The 26,239-nt window shown below is 36.3% G+C and overlaps 4 protein-coding genes across 5 annotated transcripts in view; 3 read left to right on the forward strand and 1 right to left on the reverse strand.

Annotated features, from left to right (window-relative positions):
* The window catches only part of LOC126765721 (uncharacterized), a 488,551-nt gene extending 470,079 nt beyond the window's left edge, over positions 1–18,472 (forward strand). The window contains exon 2 of the mRNA XM_050483459.1: positions 18,406–18,472. The gene's annotated coding sequence lies outside the window, so the exon portion shown is untranslated. The remainder of the gene's footprint in view (positions 1–18,405) is intronic.
* LOC126765696 (uncharacterized) overlaps positions 1–26,239 on the forward strand; it is a 624,074-nt gene that overhangs the window by 507,042 nt on the left and 90,793 nt on the right. The gene's annotated exons all lie outside the window — the stretch shown is intronic.
* LOC126765714 (uncharacterized) lies at positions 5,916–9,190 on the forward strand. Its single transcript, XM_050483452.1, has 2 exons — positions 5,916–7,566; positions 8,454–9,190. Exons 1-2 carry the CDS (start codon positions 7,177–7,179, stop codon positions 9,033–9,035), a joined length of 972 nt encoding a protein of 323 aa, XP_050339409.1. The 5' UTR covers positions 5,916–7,176; the 3' UTR covers positions 9,036–9,190.
* On the reverse strand, positions 7,574–9,628 carry LOC126765694 (putative nuclease HARBI1). The gene is made up of 2 exons (XM_050483425.1): positions 9,154–9,628; positions 7,574–8,416 (listed from the first exon to the last, which is right to left on the reverse strand). Exons 1-2 carry the CDS (start codon positions 9,592–9,594, stop codon positions 7,652–7,654), a joined length of 1,206 nt encoding a protein of 401 aa, XP_050339382.1. The 5' UTR covers positions 9,595–9,628; the 3' UTR covers positions 7,574–7,651.

Genomic DNA, 26,239 nt, shown 5'->3' on the forward strand with positions numbered 1-26,239 from the left:
CTTTCAACGCACTAAAAGTGTTACGATGTACATATAGTAGAAAAATGGGGAACACCGAATTACCGACTGCGCCAATTACGATATTATATGTAATTTATCGGAAATTACATATCTTTCGTTTGAATAATAAAACTCCAGCGAGTTTACCGTACTGTGCGGCTTGCCGTCCAGTTTATTAATAATAATTTTATTCTTTATAAAAATCTTATTTGCTAAATTTACCTGGAGCCGTTGTGCTGATTTGACATTCCTCAGCATCAACGACCCGGCATATCTTAAATAAACATATCGAATAATAACAGTGGCATTTGATTTCATTTTTAAAGGAATTTAATGCTTGCTTATGAATATTTCCTTATTTATGTATTTTGCAATTTAATATGTATGTATGTAGTTGAATCTGAAGATTCAACTTACATTTTAGAGGAATGAAAAATATTATAAGTGGTGGAGTCGTTTGACGACGCAACTCGCGTGCCGGATGTTATTTGGTTAATTGCTTATCCAGCATTATTCTGCTTATGGCAGTTAACTTTAGTGTTGCTAACTTATATCTTAGGTCAATATTTTAACATATGTACACATCTTCACCTAAGTAAATACATATGTTTGTATTGTTGATGTATGCGTACTGTATTAAGTGCATGCGTGTTGCCAATAAATGCATATATGTTTATGTGTTTATTTGCGTATGCACGTACTGATGTTTAATATATTTGAGCATACATACATATTTATTATAAGTAGGCTGTATTGAAATCGTAAGAATCACAAAAAAAAAACGAATTTTGCAGAATTTTTATTAGGAAAACTTTTAAATTTATTGATCCAAAAATTTGTACACATATGTATGTATTTATTATGGTATCTTTTAACTGTATTTTAAGACTTAGTATTAGTAAAAATATTTATTTGGAAAGGAACTTCAGTTGATCTCCGGGAGCTCCTCCCAAAGAAGACGTTTTGCGGTGACCACTATATCTCTGAAATTAAAAAAAAAAAAAAAAAACAGATTTCGTTAAAGTATTGTTCGTTAAAGTAATGTTAAATCATTTTGAGAAAAACGCGTTGTACTTGTCCTTCCTAACACTCTGAAACGCCTCTTCAAATTTGCGTGTAACTTCGAAAATATTCACCGGAACGATATGACATTTTTTGTGTGTATTCTTAAATATATGTACATTAAGAAAATAAGTTTAAAAAAGACAATTCTTTTTTAACTGTATATAACCCTTTAAAATGTAGGAAATCAAAAATACTAAATATATTGCTGCACCCCGACTAAGTGCGGCCGTTTGGTACCAACAAATATGTTCGTTTTCGAACACTTTTTTTTGTCGTACATATAATCGTACAGAATATGCACTTGGAAATAGTGATAAGCATTTCTTTTTACACCCCTAAATAAATAATAATTAAATAAATAAAATTTTTAATAAACAAATTTATTATGTCAGAACATGAACGCCACGCACTCTTCAAGGAATATTTTTAACGGTATTTCGCGAGTAAAGCACAAAGCATAAACTTCAGCTGTTTACATTATTTCCAATGTTATGAGTTCAAATCTGTGTCGGTCACTGAATTGCGCTGTTCACAAAAATAGGAGTGTGAGCTGCCGAGTGGTATAATACATTATTATTTAAACAAAATCTGTAAAAAAAACTAAAAAGTAAGTACAAAAAAAATAAAAACGATGGGATTTTTTTAAGGATAAGTCATTTATTTTTATTAGTGGATAGAGGAAAATACTGCAGCGACAGAAAACGTGATATTATTAAAAATCTTAGAAAGAACGGGAAAACTTATAAAGAAATTAAAGGAATACTAATATCTTACAAAAATAAAGGCAAAATACCTGGACAAAAACGCAAAACTACTAAAGAAGTCGATCGACGCATGTTCCAGTCGTCTAAAAGAGATCCCAAAGCGTCGTCTAAAGAAATAAAGAAGCATCTAATGTTGATGCATGTGAATGTATTGAAAAAAGTTATGCTGCCATGCGTGGAATGGAATATGCCATTAAAGTGGTTGTGTCAGCAAGATAACAACCCGAAACATACAAGTAAATCTGCAAAGGAATGGTTTCGGGTCAAGAAAGTTGAGGTTATGTCGTCTCCTGTTCAGTCGCCTGACCTTAACCCCATAGAAAATTTAGGGGCAGATATTCATAAAGGCGTTGCTGACCGTAGACCATCAAATACAAGGGAATTAAGGAGCACAGTCCACGAGGCATAGCAGAAAATCCCGTTGAAAAGGTGTCGTGATTATATATGTACATATACATATAAATTATGTTATAATGACATGAGTTGATTAAACGAAACCGACGATACGGGACAACTATAGAATATAGCTGCAATATAAACTAAACGATCAAAATAAAGTTCTTATTGGAAAAACTGTTTTATTTGTTAAGATATCTTCACAAAATTTGTCATGGATTATATCTAAGACAAAGGTATAATTTTCGAACAATTTTGTGAGATCGTACTACTTCAGCAAAGAGCTGCCATACATAATGGCTGACTTAGAAAACTTCAATTGCAATGCACATAAAAACAAATTATAACGTTCTGTAATGCATCCGGAATATTTGTCAAATTACATTATGTTTTGAAACGCATAAACGAAAGTTTATGTGACAGAGAAAATCGCGCATCACAAATAAAGTTGATGCTTCTTGATATTTACATAAGCAACGATATACTTATGATGGCAAGAATGCAGGTAAAATATATTTTAATGAATATTGGAATGCTTCCATTTTCGATGAAACCGAGGAAATTATTTATTTTTAATATCTATTCGATTTTAATTTAATAATTTTTTAGCTTTATAAGTTCGCAAAAACAAAACAATTTACTGAGAAAGTGAACATTGCAGTGAAAGTGTTCTATGATGTCACATTATACAACGTATCATTTTGCAATGTTGTTTGATGTTGCATACCGACAATGTATAAATACTGAAGTTATACCGTATCGACACTTTGCAGTAGTACGCTTCGAAGTCAGCCACTGAATGATGAAAATCTAGTATTTGCATGTAAAACTTTTTAATTTGACAATAAATCTTCATGAAATTTGGCATGGATTATTGTTCAAGGCTTTGGTACAGCTGAATTTAACGTTTTTTTCGTAAATATAGAATGTTATGAATGGTGAAATGAACAGTAAACTGATCCAGCAAATTTGAGTGTTTTACCATAATTACAATTGCATCGATCTTTGGTAACATTCACTAAGACTTAGATGATCGCCAATTTAAATAGAGATGCGCAATAATAATTGTAAAACTAAAATTTCCTGTTTGACAAGTACAAGTCTACAAGAATATTAGAAATGTAGAAATTTTATTGTTAGCGTTAAATATATGTATATGTATATACTTACATATATGCATGTACGTATGGTAAGTACACATACATATTTACATATACTATTGTTATGATGTCTTTAATAATTTTTTCTTAATTACAAACATTATTTCATCTGAAGCTTATATAACAGACAATATAAAAATTTTAATTTAACGGTTTAAAGTCATATACACATCCATTCTTCTTCTTCTTCTTAATTGGCGTAGACACCGCTTACGCGATTATAGCCAAGTTAACAACAGCGCGCCAGTCCTTTCTTCTTTTCGCTACGAGGTGCCAATTGGATATTCCAAGCGTAGCCAGGTCCTTCTCCACCTGGTCCTTCCAACGGAGTGGAGGTCTTCCTCTTCCTCTGCTTCCCCCGGCGGGAACTGCGTCGAATACTTTCAGAGCTGAAGTGTTTTCGTCCATTCGGACAACATGACCTAGCCAGCGTAGCCGCTGTTTTTTAATTCGCTGAACTATGTCAATGTCGTCGTATATCTCGTACAGCTCATTGTTCCATCGAATGCGATATTCGCCGTGGCCAATGCGCAAAGGACCATAAATCTTTCGCAGAACTTTTCTTCCGAAAACTCGTAACGACGACTCATCAGTTGTTGTCATCGTCCAGGCTCTGCACCATATAGCAGGACGAGAATTATGAGTGACTTATAGAGTTTGGTTTTTGTTCGTCGAGAGAGGACTTTGCTTCTCAATTGCCTACTCAGTCCGAAGTAGCACCTGTTGGCAAGAGTTATCCTGCGTTGGATTTCCAGGCTGACATTGTTGGTGGTGTTTACGCTGGTTCCCAAATATACGAAATTATCTACAACTTCAAAGTTATGACTGTCAATAGTGTGACGTGGGAGCCAAGTCGCGAGTGCGACGACTGTTTGTTTGATGACAGGAGATATTTCGTCTTGCCCTGCCAGACCCATTTGCTTTGCTTCCTTGTCCAGTCTGGAGAGAGCAGAACTAACGGCGCTGGTGTTGAGGCCGATGATATCAATATCATATGCTCCGGTTTTGAAACCTTCAGTTAACCACCTCATCTTTTCGTAGAATTTATATATAGCTCTTCATACTCACGCATTTCGGCCTCTTTCTTTTTCTGTCTGCAAATGCGTCTCGCTTCCCTCTTCAACTCTAGGTATCTATCTCATCCCGCACGCATTGTAGTCGATCGTAACGTCGCGAGGTAGGCAGCCTGTTTTCTCTCCGCTGCGACACGGCACTCCTCGTCGTACCAGCTGTTCTTTTGCATTTGTCGAAAACCAATGGTTTCAATTTCAGCTGTACGTAAGGAGTTTGAAATGCCGTCCCACAGTTCCCTTATGCCGAGTTGTTGACGAGTGCTCTCAGAGAGCAGGAGTGCAAGTCGAGTAGAAAATCGTTCGGCTATCTGTTGTGATTGCAGCTTCTCGACGTCGAACCTTCCTTGTGTTTGTTGGCGTGCGCTTTTTCTACACCGAGGCGGGTGTGAATCTTGGCTGCAACAAGATAGTGGCCCGAGTCGATGTTAGGACCTCGAAGCGCGCGAGTTAAGTGTGTAGAGCCAAGATTAAATAAAACACAAAGTTGTTATAATTAACTGCACTCTACTTTATTGGTTCTTCTGAACTGAACTGAAAATGTGAATATCACTACTATTAATAATAATAAAAATTGTTAAGCTGTTATACTGTAACATATTGTGTATTTGTTTGTGTACCTTATTTGCATATGCAGAATTTACTGGTCAATGCTCGAAAAGTAATATACTACTATACGAATACTTTGAAGCGTGATTTCTCGGTTCTTCATTTTTACGATTATTCTTAATTGGCGGGCAGGATAGAAAAAAAACTAAACGTCGTTTGGAATTAGGGCAAAATTCATTATCATTGGCATAAAATTAACTTCTATTTAAACTAAAAAAAAATTTAAGAAAAGTCAAGTTTTAACATACTTTTAAACAGCATAAAGAAAAACTTTTTTGGTCAAAAGCCACTATATATGTATTTAATTTTGGAAAAAAATTTTAATTTTTACACTTTTTTTAGAATTTTCTTAGTTTAACTAGAAGATGAATTCATAAAAAATATGAATCTCTTTGAATTTTTTGTTTCCAATAGAAACTGCGACCTGCATCCTGCCCGCCGTCCGAAAAATGTACATGCGAGATGCATCGGGTAATTGCTTCCCAAAGGCAGAATATCAGAGATTTCGTATCCAAAAAATTTGTGAACGATGTTCAAATATATAACTATAAATCCTAGAAATTTGGTTTGAATCAATTATTTCTTTCCCTCCCAAAAAAATCCTCAAAAAAATCGATTTTTGGAAGCCTCGAGAGCAGGCTCTCCCCTTAACACTTGCCATTGTCCGCGACCTTCACTGTTCGTAGACACGAGAGAAATGAAATTTTGTGCGCAGACAACGCCATACACGATACGGTACGCGAACAAGCCCATACACGATAAACCGCAAGCGCACACATACCGATCGAACGCACTTGTGTGCTCGTGTATGGGCACTTTAAGTGCCGTTCTGTACATAAATTGTGTAATAGAGCCCATACACGAGCACACAAGTGCGTTCGATCGGTATGAATTCGTTTGTCCATACACGACACACAAATCCATTTTGCGTCCGTTCTTCACAGAGTTAACATGTGCGACAGGCAAGCGGAACATTTCTTGGAATTTATTTCTAATGTAGCATTTTTATCTATTTCATGGAATTTCGTTAATAAGTTATTCCAACTTTTATTTTTCTTACACTATGTATGTATATATATGAGCGCTTAGGCAAAAAGCGAAAACTTTGAAGCTGGATTTCTCGGTTTTTCATTTTTACGATTATTCTTAATTGGCGGGCAGGATAGGAAAAAAACTAAACGTCGTATGGAATTAGGGCAAAGTTTATTATCATTGAAATAAAATTATCTTATATTTAAACTGAAAAATATATTAAGAAAAGTCAAGTTTTAACATATTTTTAAACAGCATAAAGTAAAATTCTTTTGATCAAAAGCCATTATTTATTCAATTTTTAATAAAATTTTAAATTTTACACTTTTTTTTGGAATTGTCTTAGTTTAACTAGAAGATAAATTAATAAAAAATATGAATCTCTTTGAATTTTTTGTTTCCGATGAAATTGCGACCTGCATCCTGCCCGCCGTCCGAAAAATGTACATGCGAGATGCATCGGGTAATTGCTTCCCAAAGGCAGAATATCAAAGATTTCGTATCCAAAAAATTTGTGAAAGATGTTCAAATATATAACTATAAAGCCTAGAAATTTCGCTTGAATCAATTATTTCTTTCCCTCCCAAAAAAATCCTCAAAAAAATCGATTTTTTGAAGCCTGGAAAGCAGGCTCTCCCCTTAACACTTGCCATTGTCCGCGATCTTCACTGTTCGGCGACACGAGAGAAATGAGATTTTGTGCGCCGACAACGCCATACACGATAAACATGTTCGCGCACCGATCGTAAAAAATCAAACATTTTCGCGAACATGGATCGGTACGCGAACAAGCCCATACACGATAAACCGCAAGCGCACACATACCGATCGAACGCACTTGTGTGCTGGTGTATGGGCGCTTTAAAGCGGCCTTTACACGGTCACATATGTGTGACAACATGTGTGACATCACACCAAGTTGGACCGTGTATAGGGGAAAAAAACATGCTTGTCACACATGTTGGAAGTTTTTAAACTTGTTTAATTTTTCTGCTGGTGTGTCACACAAATTTGATCGTGTAAAGGGCTGCTTGATGCGCGCAGTGTATTTTTTCAGTCGAAAAAAGACAGTGAACAGAAATGGTGTCGCGCATGAACGAACAATTTTGGAAAGAGTTCTTTGAACTCTATAGAAGTTTTCCAGAGCTGTGGCAAGTAAAAAGCGACTGCTACAAAAATAAAAACAAAAAGAATGCAGCTTATGAAGTTCTTCTGACAAAACTAAGAGAAATTGATAGTAACGCTAGTTTAGACAATTTAAAGTGTAAAATTAATTCATTACGGACATCTTACCGCCGCGAATTTAAAAAGAAAAAGCGAAGCGAAAAATCTGGCGCTGGTGTGGAGGACATATACGTACCTACGTTGTGGTACTTTGATGACCTCTCTTTTTTAGAGGACCAGGAGGTGCAATTAAGCGGCTTCTCTTCAATCGAAATTGAGGAAAATGAAGGAGATATTGTTGAAGAAGTAAGTAAATAATACAATATTTTTAATTTACAAAATATGAATTTATTTTTAATGACTATTTTGTATACATATTTTTTTTATAAAGTTAATTTTGCAATGAACCGACACTATTGAATGAAGTTGTATTGAATTCACAAAATATGTTTCGAATTTCCTTGGCGTTGTTGGAATAGTTTCGGCTTGTGGTATTTTGTAATTCTGTCATTTCAATAAATTGCTTATTATTCTTTTCTATTCGGTGAAGATATGAAGCGCTACTTCGTTTACTTAAAAAATTATGCAAATAACATATCGCAAGTACAATTTTTGAGCATTTTTCTGGGGATAAATTTATGGTTGTCAGCAAAATACGAAATCTTGAAGATATGATTCCAAACGCATTTTCCACAACCCGTCTTGCTCGTGATACTCGGTAGTTGTACTGTAGCTGCTGGTGTGTCAATCCTCTGTGGCTATATGGCTTCATAAAATTTGCATGCAGTGCAAAAGCGTCATCTGCTACAAAAACAAACGGCAGCTCTTTGTCAAAACCAGGTGGTTTAACTGGGGGAGGAATTTTTAACTTTCTCTCTTCATGCATAACTGCAAAATTTGAGTTTCCATAAACCCCACCATCAGACACTCTTCCATTAGCTCCAACTTCGACCATTGTAAATTGATATTTGGCATTGACAAGTGCCATCAGTACAATGCTATATGTTTTCTTGTAGTTGAAATAATAAGCTCCTGAATGTGGTGGTCTTTTAATGTTGATGTGTTTGCCATCAATAGCACCAAGACAATTCGGAAAATTCCACATTTCAAAAAAGTCCGTAGCAATAATTTTCCATTCTTCTTCATTTTTGGGCATCTGAAATAATAACAATATTATTTTTTATATCGTTTAGAATCGACCACCTTCTGCAAAGAAATATAAAAAAGATTATAGCCGAAAAGAAAGGAGTGAGTTGCTAGCTAAGGCAGTTGAAGTTCTTGATAATTCAAACCAACAGAAGGACGATGCAAGCACACTTAGCTCAACGTGGGAATTGCTTTTCAGAAAACTTTCTTCCACACAACAACTCTTTGCCAACAAAGGAATAATGGAAGTTTTATATCAAGGAGCATTGGAACGCTTGGATGAAAACTCCTACAAATTATTCGAAAAGAAAACGACACAGCATAGCTTTCCACCACGATCATCTTCAACACCATTTTTTTCGAGCGATACTTCATCTGCAGCTTCACAATATTTTGTTTCCACACCGCTGCAAAGTCCTGAGCTTATATCACTTCAATCCCATGCGCACCAACTCCAGCCATCCAGAGCAGTCATCACTCTACAACAGTCAAGTCATCACTCTGGACCACAACAACCTCAGTTTATACCTGCAATCAGCATAAATTCGCATGCGAATGGAAACAACCTTGACGCGACCACAAAATATAGCAATTTTAATGAATTATTCACCGATTCAGATTATACTTAACTTTTTTGAAATGTAATTATTTTAAGTATAGTTTATAAGCACTCATATTCCTCCCTTTATGGCTTTAGTCTTTTACATTTTGAAAAATGTCTTATGTTTTTTGTTGAATAATACATACAGAAATAAAATCCTTGAGTACTTTTACTATTGATTCACATGTTTCTATTATTATTTTGCTCAAAGTTGGGGTAGCAATGCGTGACGGAAATTTTAAACTTTCGTAGGACTCTCCAGTGGCCAAAAGTCTTAGCGTTACGGAAAGACGTTCATTCGGTGAAATTGCATCTCTCATAATAGTATCTTGCTTTTCGATTAATGGCGTTATCAGCGCCAAGAGGTCGTTGTAAACTGCAACATCCATCCTTAAAAAGTTTTTGTAATCCTTTGGGCGAGATATTTCCAGTTCTTTTAACAAATTTGTATGCGAGCGTTTTGGTCTTTTCTTACGCCAATCTTGCACCCAAATTCGTTTTTTCTTGCCACTTTTTGCAATTTCTTCCTCTTTCTCCATTTCTAAAATTTCTTCTATCAGAAGAGCTGCCACTAATGCGCGTGCCATGTTTACTCGTTAAAAGCTGATCGAAAATGAAAAGTTCACGCACATGCTTGATCGTGTAAACGAAAACGTCAAACTTTTGCATCATGCCATGTTCGCAAGCATGTGTGACCGTGTAAAGGCCGCTTAAGTGTCGCTACAAAGTAATAAGCGACAATAATAAAGACTGCTGTTTATGTTTAATCGGCATATTTCATTTCTGATTGTTTATATTTTCGTGCCTTGGTTTTTTTCAAATGTGAAAGCTAAGCCTTAGCTGTGGTTTTGGTGTTTTTGGAGTTGGAGCTGCCGTAGTTGTTACTGACGTAACTCCTCCATCCCATGGTTGAAAATTCTCCCGAATTTTTATTCTAAGTACAGTAGAATCCCGATTATCCGGATCAATTAAAACCAGGGGTATTCCGTATAATCGAAAATCCGGATAATCGATTTCAAAGCAAATCAAACAATATTTAAAATATAATAAAGTTTTATTATGTAATAAGTTTTACAAGTGTAGTTCAGATAATACATATGTACGATATATAAAAACCGAGCTATAACGATAAATAATGTATTACATAATGCCTATGTAATTTAAAACTTTGGTTGGAAATAACTTGTTATTGGTCTTTGACGTAAAGAATCATTTCGTTTCATTGCGGCCAAGTCCCTGATGCGTTTCAGTTATAACAACTGTATGGGATCCGATACATCCTGTCTTTCAAACCACTTAAAAGCAATATCAAGAGCTTCAAAAGCTTCTGCGTGAGATGGTACTTGACATACTTCCCCAGTTTCAGTATCTTCTTCATCTTCTCTTTCGTTATTGTTCAAATCCTCAATGATTTCTTCATCAGTTAATATCTGAAATCCAGGGTCTTCATTATCGCAGTTCAGCCATTCCTTAATATTTTCTTCATCGCACCCTTCACCAATGCTAAGAATTTTCATTGCTTCTGTTATTTCTTTAAAATCGTCATGCGGTTTAATCGAGGAATTAGATAGTGTTAATTTTAATAATTTATTCCAAGCTCTTTTTAATTTTTGCATTTCCACAGAGTTCCACGCTTCTACCAGCATATAACAACAATCTTTCAAATTTGTTTCCTTAAAAAACTTTAACGTCGTTTCTATTTCACTGTCCTCTGTTGTCAAAAGACGACGCAATAGTTGCTTTCTGTATAAACGTTTTAAAGTTTCAATGATACTTTGGTCCATTGGTTGCAATATCGATGTTACGTTAGGGGGTAAAAACTTAACTGTGAACTTCCCATTTTCTCGATTTAGTGTTTCAGCGGAAGGGTGCGTTGGTGCATTATCTAACAACAACAATACGTCGCCCTCTTTCCCACGTCCTTTTGAAATTTCTTCACTTCAGGAATAAACGTATTTTCATACGAAGTAAGAAAAATATCTGTGTTCATTCATGCTTTTTTTTTTGGTTAGCGTAAGTTAAGGGGATTTTAACATTTTTGAAACAGCGCGGATTTTTTGATTTACCAATAAGTAGCAGTGGCAATCGATGAGTTCCATTAGCGTTTGCGCAAACCATAACTGTAACTCTGTCCTTACTCACTTTGTGCCCAGGTGCTGCATTTTCACGATGCGATGCTAACGATCTGCTTGGTAGAGCTTTCCAATTAAGACCTGTTTCATCTGCAATTTATACAAAATCAAAATCGTATTCTTTTTCATCTAGAAATTATTTTAACTCGTCTACAAAAAAGTCGGCTGATGCAACGTTAGCAGAAAGTTTCTCTCCTTGAATCTCCAGTTCTCGAATGCCATGTCTAGATTTGAATCTTGCTAACCATCCACAGCTCGCTTTGAAAGAATTATCACCACCAAGTTTTTGATTAAATTCCAATGCTTTGTCACATAACAGAGGTCCTGATATGGGCTGGCCACATGCTCTCTTTTGTAAAAACCAAGTATAAACTGCATTCTCCAGAATTTAATTTTGAGATTTTTTCATAACTTTACGTTGCGAACTTCCATCTTCTTTCTCAAGCGCGCAGGTGAATTTCATTATGGCATCAGAATTCTTTTTAATGTCTGATATCGTAGAAGTTCCTACACCATATATTTGTGCCAACTTACTGCCAGATTCACCATTTTTTATACTTTTAATTATCTTCACTTTGTCATTAAGAGACAACACTACTCTTTTTCGCTTGGACATTGTAAACTTCTAACACAAAAAGGCAGACAAAAATAAGAGACAACCTTTCAGTTGAACGCTATCTAAGAAAATGAAACTATAACAAACACTATCCCGCAAACAAATGAAAGCGGGAGTACACGTAACACGATCAGACGCGAAAATAAACTTGTCGTAACATGTAGTATCATTGCACCGTTAAAACATTTTCAAACTGACAATTAGAGCCGAGACGAATGAGTCCGGATAATCGGATATTCGGATAATCGGGATTCTACTGTATTGAGAATTTTTTGTATATGTGGACAATAGCACTCACAGTGATAATTATTAACAATAATATGATTACAAAAGTTATAATGATTGATGTTGAGTTAATATTTTTATCGTATTTTAATTCTTCGATATTTTTGATGTTGTCTATTTCATTTAAGACTATTCCGTCTAATGATAAAGTTAATTTTGTATTATTGTACATAAGTGTGGGTAATTAAACGAAGCTATTTTTAAATGTTTTATCATAATTGGAAAAATTACATTATTTATTTCTATTTTACAATTACTAAAAGTTATTAAATTATTTTTATTTAATGTTACATTTCGTTCATCACAATTATTTATTAATTTTGTGTTATTTATGTTATTTGCAAGAATGACTCCAAGTTCGAGTTCTTTTATTTCTTCTTTTACATTTTTGATTTTTGGACATACATTATTGTTGAATATACAAAGATTTGTTTTTCTTAGCTTATTTACATTAGGATTATTGAAGTATTCATATGTATTTATTATTTTTTTTTTTGGTTTACTTTTCATTGAGAAGTACATTCTAATTTTTTCTATAATTGTGTTACTATTTCTGTCTTTTAATTGTATGGCTGTTGCATGTTTTGAAAACTTATAAATGAATGTGATAAAGCTATGTTTCTTTGTAGTGTAAACATCAATATGTAAAATTTCATTTACATCAAATGGTGTTTCTGGTGTTTTATATTATGTGTGAGGGTTAACTTTTCTCCTTCTCTATAAAACATATTAGAATATTTTCGCAAAATCAAATCTATATATGTTTCTTCCTCCTCATTCATATCATCTCCATAGAGTTTTGATACGTTTTCTAAATTTAAGGTTGAGGGTTCCAGTGTAGGGATTTTTGTATTTATGAATTTTATTTTATTTTATAAATTTCAAGAAAATCTTCTTCAAGATTAATTTTTGCATTTAATGCTTTTAGTTTATTTTGACCAATTAGTCCGTTGAAGTTTTTATTTCTGAATGAGGTTACCTTCCAAGCCATTTTATTCGGGTCATTGAATTCGTGAAATACTTCTGTTATAATTTCAAAGTCTACTTTTGTCTGTCCTGATAGTGTACTATATATGTCAGGTTTTACTAATTTAGTCCTTTTATATTCTTTTAATGAATGTTCGTCGATCAGGGTTGTCGTAGAACCGGTATCGATTAAACATTTAATTATATTTTTACCTATTATTAAATTTACTATCGGTAAATGTTGTTCTCGCTGTTTAATTGAAAATTTACCTCACCAGTTTCTTCTGTATCGGTATTATTTTTTTGAAGATGAGCGACATTATTTTGGTTTCTACTTGTGTATATTCGATTTCTATATGCTCCTAAATTTCTTAAAAATTGTTGTTGTGTTTGGGGATTATCTTGCCTCGAATTATTTTTTTGGTTTTGAAACCGGTTATTTGTTTGCCTGCCTTGATAATTATTTTGTTCTACTGTGTTGCGATTTGTCCTAAAATTATTGCTACTATTTGATTGTGTGTTGTTGCTATTTGTACTAATTCTTTTCTGTACCAGACCACATTCCTCTAGAAAATGATATGCTTCTCTAAGATTCCCTATGCTTCTACTATGTATTATGCTGGCTAAATGCACTGGCATACTGCTCAAAAATTTTTTTAATATCATTGCCTCGTTTATTGCCGGAGAAAACTCTTTTGGTTTTCCCGGGTCTTGATAGTATTTATTGTTTAACTTATCTAATATATTTTTAAGATAATAAAATGATTGGCTTACATTATAATTTCTTTCGTTCAGCGCCTTGTGGTACAGTTGATGATACGATTCGCGAACTCCAAAATTTCTCAGGAGTTCTTGTTTTGTTTCTGTCCAGCTTGGACTGTCGAGGGCTCTAATTGTGTTAGCTGCTTCTCCTTAAATTTTTTTTTGGACGTGCCGCTTATAGAAAATTTCCTCCATATTGGTACCAGCAAACAAGTCGATGAAAAGTTCGACTTCATTAATGAATGATGTGACGTCGTATGTGTTATCTCCTCGGAACTCCTGGATTCTCGCTGCTTCTTTCAGTGCTTCCGATAGTGGTAATTGATAAGTTGAATTGTTAGGTGGCAAGTGACGTGTTGCAGCAGATGGAGTTTGATTTGCTGCAGCTGATAATGATGCTTCTATTGACACTGCCGATGTGGATGCTTGCTCTATTTTATGTGCTTCCATTTTAATGTTTTTGTTTTTTTGCTGTTTTATAGTTTAAAGATGTTTTGTAGCGAATACGTCAGAATTCTTTTGCTTGGTTGAATTTTAACAGTATAGTATATATTTTCACTTCTCAATTTTTTGCGTAAGTTTTTTTTTTGTTTTGTTTTTTATTTTAATTTTGCGTTAAATATATGAATTTTGCGTTTGTAATTAAAGTTATTTTTTTTCTTCACAGTTATGCAATTTAATTAATTACTTTTAATTTTTAGTTCTTTATATTTGTTTTTTACTTCACCACCGTGTCCAGCGAAAGTAATGCTGAATGTTCATCAATAATGATTCAATAAAATTTTGGTTGAATATCCTTGTGGATATCGATAGTAAGTAATTTTTGTTATTTTTCGTCAGAAAAAATAACTCTTCGACTGCGCCAGTTAAGTGTGTAGAGCCAAGATTAAATAAAAACACAAAGTTATAATTAACTGCACTCTACTTTATTGGTTCTTCTGAACTGAACTGAAAGTGTAAACACAATGGCTACGACAGACTGCAAACTACATCTGTCAAATATTAAAATACACACGTTCTTATGGGCAGTGTTATTTTGACAGCTGCGGGACTACACGACTGCAGGCCGACAGTTGTCGTTCTCGCTAACTTCAATATCCTCCTATTTTTGCCAACGACAGTACGACGACAGTAGAGTTGACAGTAGAATGGAAGATAGAAAGAGGAGGTAGAGTGGTGATGCCACTAATATGTAAAATGTAAAATTATTCACAGCTCTAACAAACTTGATGTTATTTTACAAATAAAAGCATAAAATAGCTCTATTATATCATTTGTAATAGCAATTGATAATTTAAAGCAAACATATTTACCTATTTACTTATTTTTTGCATAAAAAATTTCACTTTGAACAAAATATTAAAATTTCATTGAAGTGAAAGGTATTAGTATGGCCACAACGAAATTGTGTACATGGACAACTGCGTTGTTTTGTGTACATGCCGGCCATTGTGTTGTTGTTGCTTCTCAAAATGTACATGTAGTAAGATGAACAACGACGTTTTCAGTTCACTGTCGTGCCGCTGCAGTCTGTCGTAGCCATTGTGTTTACACTTTGAAAATGTGAATATCGCTACTAATCATAATAATAGAAATTGTTAAGCTGTTATACTGTAACATATTGTGTATTTGTTTGGGTACATTATTTGCATATGCAGAATTTACTGGTCAATGCTCGAAAAGTAATATAAACAATAATAAAGTGAACGACCCTTATGCAAGCAAATTGCGTAAGTGCCGTTCTGTACATAAATTGTGTAAGTGTCGCTACATAGTAATAAGCGGCAATAATAAAGACTGCTGTTTATGCTTAATCGGCATATTTAATTTCTGATTGTTTATATTTTCGTGCCTTGGACACTGGAGACGTGTCTTCCGTCTATCACAACATGATCGATCTGGTTGGTGGTTTTTCGATGCGGAGACAGCTAGGTGGCTTGATGACACATCCATCCACTTGTTTTAATATTAGGGGCTCATAGTATAAAGAGCATATTTCCAAAATCGAAAAACTTACTTTATTTTTTCTGAGTTAGTTGCACTTTTCATAAATTTAAACTTAAAAACAATGGTTAAGGCGCTAAATCAAGCGCAATCGGATATTTAATATATTTTGCTATTTGTAGAATTAAATTATCTGAAATACGTCGAGATATCTGCGAAGCTTTTCGAGTATTATGAATATTTTTTATTTGGCAAAATTATTAACACATTTTCCGCAGTTTATAGTCAAACAAACTTACCTCGAAGTTTGAATATAGTTCATATGATTTCTCTTATCTTATAGATAACAAGTAAGAAAGAGCTAAATTCGGGTGCAACAGAACATTTTATACTCTTGCAACTTGCTGGAACAAAACCAAGGAAATACCTTAACGTTTAAAACGTCTACCAGAGGATCGGAATCTAAGCAATTTTATGTACATATACGTATATATTCGGCATAAGATTTGTTAGAAAAACCAATCTTTATATGTACATACATACATACGTAGTCATAATATGTACAAAAATAGCCGGATGTTCAAAAATCCTGGTAATGGTCATTTGGGGGCTAGGTGAAGTTTTCGCCCAATTGTATTAATTTTAGCCACTACTACTTTATGAGTGAATTTCCTTCTGAAATTTTCATTGAGATAATGCAAATATTGGCCGATATATCCACCTTAAAATCATCAGGAAGTTCGAAAATTTTTATATTAAGTTTATCGGGGCTCAGAGAAGTATTAGATACATAGATACAATTACTACTGCAGGAAAAAGATTCTGTTTGATATTTTCAAACAAAAATCAACTATAGGTACTGCGGCCATCATATTTGGTAACTAGGGTCTAGAACAGTTTTGGTTGAATTTGAACAATTTTTTGTCATAAAGTGGCATACACTAAACACATTTTTGACTAACTGCTGATTGACGGGACCCTCATTGTGTTTTGTTGCCAGCTCTGAAAAAAGATTAGGGTCCGCTGCCAGCTGCAAAGCGAGAAAGTAAGAAAAGAGTTTCATATCATATTATCTTTGTCTGGGTTTTAGCTGTCGATTTTACAATTACATTCGATGAATGTTGAACACAATATCACTATATGGTCAGACAGCCGCGTCCTCTTCTACTTAGACACAATAGCAAGAAACGTTAAGGGAATTCTGTTGCTCTTGCAAAACTCTTGCACGGTGCACGAATTACAGAATTTTCCACTTGGTGCAACGGCACAACAACAAACACACGCAGAAAATTATTTGCAATGGCTGTAAAATATATCAGACCAAAACCTATGTTTATTTTCGTGCAATGACACATAAAAAAATAATTGCAACCCTGTGCCACCTGTCATTTTACATAAAGACATTTTTCGCTGTTAAATTGTTGAGGAAGGTAAGTTTTAAATAGATTTTATAATTTCTGCTAAAATTATAAAGATTTGTTACAGTTTTTTCTTAAGAATGAAGGCAGAAGGTGCGCTAATTCACAATAGTCATGCACAATAGTCATTCTCAATAAATTGTCCGAATCAGCCGGTCATATATCACTAGATTCTGCAATGGGTGCTTTCTTGGCCTTGCATATTTCGATATAGGATTTTTGCATTTTGTGTCATCAGAGAATCACCCTATTGTGTAACGATACACGATGTTGTATTAGGCAGAGAGTGTGACATATGTATTTTACGTATTATTTTATGAAGTGCTAAGATATTTGTGAAAATATTGTTACATTAACGTATTTATATATGTATGTACTATTCCTTAAGTGATTTGCCAATTTAACTATTCCAATATATTGTTATCATGATTAATAATATCCTTGACAACAAGCCGCGAGGTGAGCTGCGGGCTTAGGATAGTTTTAACATATTTTATACTCGTATACTACTATGAGCAAAAAAACAGTAAGACTTTGTTCATAATTTATTCTTCAAAATCTATGTCGCCCCTTTCAAAGTAGCGATTCACGTGTAAGATCGTTCAAAACGGTTTCCTCGGAGCGATCCTTTCAGATTGCTAAACTTGCCAGAACTCACACGGAGTTAATCAAGCGGATACGGTTATTTTGGCACGATATTAGATGAAAATTTAAAAAAATTTATGAAAATTAGATGAAGAGTTGTCGGCCCATAATTCCGCTCTCTTTTTACGAATACCTTCGCGCACGTATAACACTCAAATAGAATTCTTTGTTGACAGTTTGGCCGGTCGGTTTCATGACATCCTGAAAGTAGGAAAGCATAGTTTCACAAACCCTAAGCGACGCAGTTTTTGAAAAAAACTGAATAGTTTTGGAACCAATCGTACTTTCACTTTTCTTAGGCCCAAATGATCCTTCAAAATGGTTTTCACTGATCCTTCCGATATTTCAACGAGTCCAGTAACATCTCTCACTGTTAATCGTTGATTCCCAAGCATCAATTCTTTCATTTTCTTGACGTGTTGATAGGGATGCAAGTCAAAAATATATATACATCGATGTTTATTATGGCCTGAACCACTTTGAAGGGAATCCAATGAGGATGGTTTGTAAACAAAAATCAGAAAATGTTCATTTTTAACCGACTTCCTCTTCTTAATTGGCGTAGACACCAATTGGATATTCCAAGCGTAGCCAGGTCCTTCTCCACTTGGTCCTTCCAACGGAGTTGAGGTCTTCCTCTTTCTCTGCTTCCCCGGCGGGTACTGCGTCGAATACTTTCAGAGCTGGAGTGTTTTCGTCCATCCGGACAACATGACCTAGCCAGCGTAGCCGCTGTCTTTTAATTCGTTGAACTATGTCAATGTCGTCATATATCTCGTACAGCTCATTGTTCCATCGAATGCGATATTCGCCGTGGCCGAAGGACCATAAATCTTTCGCAGAACCTTTCTCTCGAAAACTCGTAACGTCGACTCATCGGTTGCTGTCATCGCCCAAGCCTCTGCACCATATAGCAAGACGGGAATTATGAGCGACTTATAGAGTTTGGATTTTGTGTTCACTGCCAGACCCATTTTCTGTGCTTCCTTGTTTCTCAACTTTTCAATTACCTACTCCGTCCGAAGTAGCACCTGATGGCAAGAGCAATCCTGCGTTGGATTTCTAGGCTGACATTGTTGGTGGTGTTAATACTGGTTCCTAAAAAGATAAAATTATCTACAACTTCAAAGTTATGACTGTCAACAGTGACGTGAGAGCCAAGTCGCGAGTGCGACGACTGTTTGTTTGAGGACAGGAGATATTTCGTCTTCCCCTCGTTCACTGCCAGACCCATTTTCTGTGCTTCCTTGTCCGGCCTGGAGAAAGCAGAACTAACGGCGCGGGTGTTGAGGCCGATGATATCAATATCATCGGCATACGCCAGCAGCTGTACACTCTTATAGAAGATGGTACCTTCTCCATTTAGTTCTGCAGCTCGAACTATTTTCTCCAGAAGCAGGTTGAAGAAGTCGCACGGTAGGGAGTCGCCTTGTCTGAAACCTCTTTTGGTATCGAACGGCTCGGAGAGGTCCTTCCCTATCCTGACGGAGCTTTTGGTGTTGCTCAACGTCAGTTTACGCAGCCGTATTAGTTTTGCGGGGATACCAAATTCAGACATCGGGGCATAAAGGCAGCTACTTTTCGTGCTGTCGAAAGCAGCTTTGAAATCGACAAAGATGTGGTTTGTGTCGATTCTCCTTTTACGGGTCTTTTCAAAGATTTAGCGCATGGTGAACATCTGGTCGGTTGTTGATTTGCCAGGTCTACAGCCACACTGATAAGGTCCAATCAGTTTGTTGACGGTGGGTTTCAATCTTTCACACAATACGCTTGATAGAACCTTATATGCGATGTTGTGGAGGCTTATCCCACGGTAGTTGGCATTGTGGGGTCTCCTCCTTTATGGATTGGGTAGATCACATTTAAATTCCAATCGTTGGGCATGCTTTCGTCGAACCATATTTTACAAAGAAGCTGATGCATGCTCTTTATCAGTTCTTCGCCGCCGTGTTTGAATAGCTCGGCCGGTAATCCATCGGCTCCCCCCGCTTTGTTGTTCTGTAGGCGGGTAATTGCTATTCGAACTTCTTCATGGTCGGGCAATTGAATGTCTGCTCCATCGTCATCGACCAAAATAATATAATTTAAGTATGCTCTGGGCAGCGGTCACTAGATCACCTTTGGGGGTTCTACAAGAGTATGCTCCGGTTTTGAAACCTTCTGTAAGCCGCCGCATTTGTTCGTAGAATTTTCGAACAATGGCCGACAGGGGTGCCAGCTTATCAAGCTCTTCGTTCTCACGCATTTCGGCCTTTTTCTTTTTGTGTCTGCAAATGCGTCTCGCCTCCCTCTTCAACTCTCGGTATCTATCCCATCCCACACGTGTTGTGATCGTAACGTTGCGAGGTAGGCAGCCTGTTTTCTCTCCGCTGCGACACGGCACTCCTCGTCGTATCAGTTGTTCTTTTGCAATTTCCGAAAACCAAGGGTTTCGGTTGCAGCTGTACGTAAGGAGTTTGAAATGCCGTCCCACAGTTCCCTTATACCGAGTTGTTGACGAGTGCTCTCAGAGAGAAGGAGTGCAAGCCGAGTAGAAAATCGTTCGGCTATCTGTTGTGATTGCAGCTTCTCGACGGTGAATCTTCCTTGTGTTTGTTGGCGTGTGTTTTTTTCTACACCGAGGCAGGTGTGAATCTTGGCTGCAACAAGATAGTGGTCCGAGTCGATGTTAGGACCTCGGAGCGTTCGCACGTCTAGACACTAGAAACGTGTCTTCCGTCTATTACAACATGATCGATTTGGTTGGTGGCTTTTCGATCCGGAGACAGCCAGGTAGCTTGATGAATCTTCTTATGCTGGAATCTTGTACCACAGATAACCATATTTCGGGCCCCGGCGAAGTCAATCCGCCTCAACCCATTTGGGGATGTTTCGTCGTGGAGGCTGAATTTACCGACCGTAGTGCCAAATATACCTCCTTTGTCCACCCTGGCGTTAAAGTTGCCAAGCACGATTTTGACATCGTGGCGGAGGCAGCTCTCATAAGCGCGCTCCAAGCGCTCATAGACGTAGAAGACACCTTTGGTCACATCGTCCTTCTCTTCTGTCGGGGAGTGGGCGCAAATCAGCGATATGTTGAAGAACATCGCTTTGATGCGGATTGTGGCTAGACGTTCATTCACCGGAGTGAATGATAGTACTCGGCGACGGAGTCTCTCTCCCACCACGAATCCAACACCAAACTTGCGCTCCTTTATATGGCCACTGTAGTAAATGTCACAAGGACCTACTCGTCTCTGTCCTTATCACGTAAATCGCATTTCTTGGACGGCGGTGATGTCAGGCTTTATTTTTGCGAGGACATCAACCAGCTGGGCAGCGGCACCTTCCCAATTAAGGGTCCGGAAATTCCAGGTGCATGCCCTGATATCGTAGTCCTTATTTCGTTTGCCATGGTCGTCATCATAAGGGGGGTCTCTCATCCGAGGCTTGTTGTTCCTTTTCATTGGGGTGTTTTTTTACGTGGCGAGTCCTAAACCCAGCGCACAACCTTATGTGGGGGATGTTGCGCCTTCTCACTTTAGCTCGCCTTCGAACGGATGTTCTTAGGCTACCCAGAGGATACTTGGTCAAAGACCGGAAGTTGTGAGCAGCTTGAGCCATGTGCAAAAGAATCGTTTCTGGTTACTCCCAAGTGAATGGCGATCAGAGAACATTCCTCACTTGCGTGAACTTCTACACATGACTCCATTCTCCTAACCGACTAAAGAGCGTAAATTTCTAAAAAGTGACTTTTCCATAAACTTTTTTTTGTAATTTTTTTGTTTTGTTTTCCAATTGATTTATTTGTAAATTATTTGAATCGTTCAATTTAAGTCGTTTGCTTTCTTAATTACGGCTATTACTGTAAATTATTGAAAATTATTCAGTGAAATCTTTATGTGTGTTTCATACAAATCATCAATTCCAGATTGGGATTTGTTACGATGAAACGAAGTGGTCGCCCTAATATCGGTCCGCGTTCTTTTTTCCATCAACGTACATTGACAGCCCAAAGCACAAGCACGAGTACTCGCAGGATGCGATGAGATACCTGTACGTGCGGAATTATGGACGGGCGGATTTGTTTGTTACATTTACTTGCAATGTAAATTGGTCATAGATTACGGAATTATTGAATCACGATCAATCAGCAAGATCGTCACAATGTCACAGCACTGCTTTTCAAACAACAGCTACGATGTTTGATGGACTTTATCTTGAAGCAACGTATGTACGTGCTTTTCTTTCGGAAACGCAAACTGGAAATGATGGATATCCTCTCTATAGGCATCGCTCACCAGACGACAATGGCAGAAATTTCAGCATTTAATATAGAGGAGTGAATATCGAAGTTGACAACACATGGATCGTACAATATTCGCCACTATTACCTAATTTACATTCAAAACTCATATCAATGTTGAGTATTGCAGTTTGGTGAAATCGATGAAATACGTTTGCAAGTCTGTCACCGAAGAAAGCAACATGGCGGTTATTGGCCTTGAGCGATAAGTATCAAATGGGTCTATACGCGAACTGCAATGAATAAACGTTTACTTTTGCAATTTCTGAACGTTTTACGTTTTCCGACTGTTATTCGGAAATGCCTTGATATTATAAGTTATTTCTCCAGTCCTACGGGCTGTTGTCCAGGAAATAAACTTTAAACTTTAACTTTCACAATTTAATAATTTTTATTAAGCAGTTTGTTTCTCCAGTTCTACGGGCTGTTGTCCAGGAAATAAACTTTAAACTTTAACTTTTACAATTTAATAATCTTTACTAAGCACTATGCGCACTTCTTAAAGTCTGGCTTAAGACTAAAACGTTAAAAATATGAGCCCTCTCTGATTCCCTATGGTTGGCACAATTTCGGGAAATCTGCTGTTACTGCACCTGATACTGTTGTTGTTGTCTAGCTGCACCTGCTGTTGTTGTTGTCGTTTAGACAACGGGTGAATCGCTGCTTCCGCGCTGATATTGGAGTAGCGAAGAATTTGCCAGTTGATCATAAAATGCTGACGCGGACTATTCCCACGCTTACTGGCTAGTGTGGAGTAGCTCTAAGAACGCTACAGTGGGCAGACTAGCAGACTAATGTGTTAACTTATACATGGAATACATCGCTGAAGAAATGGTTATGCAGAATCAAGGCCAACCAGTATATGGACATCCAGGTGTGTTCCCAACTAATGCATTAGGACGAATTTGCACGATCCACCCGAAAACGACGATTGCTTCTACCTTCGGTTGCTATTGATTAATGTACGCAGTTCAACTTTATTTGAGTCATTGCGTACTGTGAATGCTACGGCAACTTTTTGAGAATCATGCCAGCAATTACAATTGCTGGAACATTATAATGACTGGAATCAAACGAAGGACGATGCGATAGCTACTGCGCATGCCGCGTCAATTATAGGATACGAACAAAAATGACACTGCCAAAGACATTTTACATCGTATTCGCTAAGAATTGGAAATGGGCAAATTCCGATTGTCTTGACAATGAAGACGAAGCCGTGATTTATCCAATGGAATTTCTAAATTCTTTGGAGAGGCTTGGTATGCCGCCGCATTATTTGCGTCTCAAACTTGGATCTGTCATGATTATGTTTCGCAATCTCCATGCGCCGAAATTTTGTAATGGAACCTGACTGATTGTGAAGCAGCTATCGAATACAAAGGGGCAGAATGCTTGATTCTACGAATTCCTCTGAGTTCTAACGATTTTGCCATTTCAGTTCAAACGTATTCAGTTTAAAGTGAAAATTGCATTTTAGATGACAATCAACAGGACGCAAGGACAGTCGCATAGTGTGCGGCATAAATTTGGGTGTGCCATTTTGAGGCAACCTTTTTTTTCAACTGAAAAACAGGCTCAAAACTTTCGAAATGTGTAAAAAAAAAGTCACTCAAAAGATGAGCTCTTAATATTAATATTAACACTAATCACACCAAGCCTTAATATATACCTATTTCTACCATAGCGGGTCAAATGACCCAACTGTATGTTTCATGCTTGAATGTATGAAATATGGATGTTAGGAAGGAAATAAAAATATAAATAAAATTTATTATAATTAATCAAAATAGTTTGTTGAGCATTTCTATTATAAAAGCAAAAAACAAAAAATTTTCGACGAAAATCGTTCCATATCATCTTTCGTTTGCTTCGCAATTAGTGGTAATTCCCTTTTATTTGACCGAATAGTTCCAACTAACGTAGTTTTTTTGGCTAGGAGTTGTGTTGCTAGGGGTTTGCTTTTGAAGAAGTTGTCTGTGGTCACAGTTCTTCCGCAACCCGTAAATGGCTCAATGAGTTTGAGTACAACATGTTCAGAGAGTGGTACTGAAGAGGGCCTATATTCATCTTTTCCAAGATATGGAAGCGCATTTATGACGTATTTGCTATCGACGTCCGATGCTAACCAAAATTTGATTCCAAATTTATCCGGCTTCTTAGGCATGTATTGCGTAAATCTACATCGTACTTTAGTCGCGAATAGCTGTTCGTCTATAGTAATATTTTCACCCGGTTTGTAACAGTTTTAGCTGTTCTCAATGAAAATATCCCAAATTGCAGATACCAAAGCGAATTTATGTGTGTTCAACCGTTGGATCAGCTGACTTTTTTTTATCAAAACGAATAAATCTAAGAATTTCGATAAAATTATTTCAGCTCATAGTTTCAGAAAAAAATTTAGGCCCCCATATGTTATTCCACAAAAAGGAAATATTCAAATTATTTGCTCCATATGCAGCTCGAGCATATAAAATTCCAATAAATGCATCTAATTTTTTTTTAGATAAACTCCAATCGGAACCAAACACTCTCTTTGCTTCTTCTATTGTGCGTGTTCTTATATGGTTCATAATACGGTGGACAATTATCAATGAAAATGTAGTACTAACTTTACCTTTCATTATATGGCGTTTTGCATATCCTGTTGGGTCTACTTTTTGCCTGAAAATGTTATGAAGTGGTGGTCTTCCAGGTGTGCCACCTATTTGTATTTCTTCCCAAACAGATCCATCAATTGCAATATTTTGTTCATTTATTTCTACTTAACTTTCTTCCGAACTTGAGAGTAATCTTATTCTTTTTCACTACATACATTCACAATATTTGCCTCTTCATCGTCAGTATCTGTAGAATCAAACTCATTTTTATTTGCAACCAATATATCTTCATTTTCTGAAAATTCATCTTCACTAATTTCTGAAAACTCTTCGCCAATATTATTTATATCTTTTAAGAACTTGTACTGTCTTGTTTGAGTAAAAAATGATCTGTATTACTATAGCTATCAAAATAAAATATAGGCTAGGTACTTACCAAGACTTTCAATTTTTACCACTTTTTCTTACACTAAAAAGCTATTTTCAATCTAAAATTTGATATTTTCTTGAAATTATTCTGAGCTATTTTCGTTGAACTACTTTACGCAACAGTCTGTCGAAGAATGTGCAACTTACTGACTACAAATATGACTCGATAATCTCATAACACAGAAAAATTCTCTCCGGGTCAAATGACCCGTTGTGGTAGATATCGGTATACAACAAGGATTACTCAGAATAAACAAAAAAAAAAACAAAACAAAAATATTTGTATAACTGTACATTAATTACTTAGAAAAAGTCATGAAGTCAAATGTGCAATCGCAATAAAATTATACGTGCATTTTCAATGCAAAAGTTCAAAATGGGTCATTTGACCCGTTATGGTATGTTTAGTGTTAAGAGGTGCCTCTTTCAAATTTTCTGTTTTCCATATAAATTACATGGAAAAAAAATCGTTTTTTTTGTGGTGATTATTCTGCGGAGGTTATTATATGTGCACGCGATGGCTGCCAGTTGGGATGGTAAACTCGATTCCGATTCTACTCGAAAATCGAGTTTGCTCGTAAAATAATCGATTTTTCAGAATCGATCTTCAGTAGTCGAAGTCGATTAAGAATCGATTCTTGACATTCGAAAAATCGATTATTTTACAAAAAAACTCGATTCTCAAGTAGAATCCGAATCGAGTTTACCATCCCAACTGACAGCCATCGCGTGCACATATCGGGTGATTTTTAAGAGCTTGATAACTTTTTTAAAAAAAAAACGCATAAAATTTGCAAAATCTCATCGGTTCTTTATTTGAAACGTTAGATTGGTTCATGACATTTACTTTTTGAAGAAAATTTCATTTAAATGTTGACCGCGGCTGCGTCTTAGGTGGTCCATTCGAAAAGTCCAATTTTGGGCAACTTTTTCGAGCATTTCGGCCGGAATAGCCCGAATTTCTTCGGAAATGTTGTCTTCCAAAGCTGGAATAGTTGCTGGCTTATTTCTGTAGACTTTAGATTTGACGTAGCCCCACAAAAAATAGTCTAAAGGCGTTAAATCGCATGATCTTGGTGGCCAACTTACGGGTCCATTTCTTGAGATGAATTGTTCTCCGAAGTTTTCCCTCAAAATGGCCATAGAATCG

This window comes from Bactrocera neohumeralis, unplaced genomic scaffold, assembly GCF_024586455.1.
Source record: "Bactrocera neohumeralis isolate Rockhampton unplaced genomic scaffold, APGP_CSIRO_Bneo_wtdbg2-racon-allhic-juicebox.fasta_v2 cluster11, whole genome shotgun sequence".
In the NCBI taxonomy this organism is placed as follows: Eukaryota; Metazoa; Arthropoda; class Insecta; order Diptera; family Tephritidae; genus Bactrocera; species Bactrocera neohumeralis.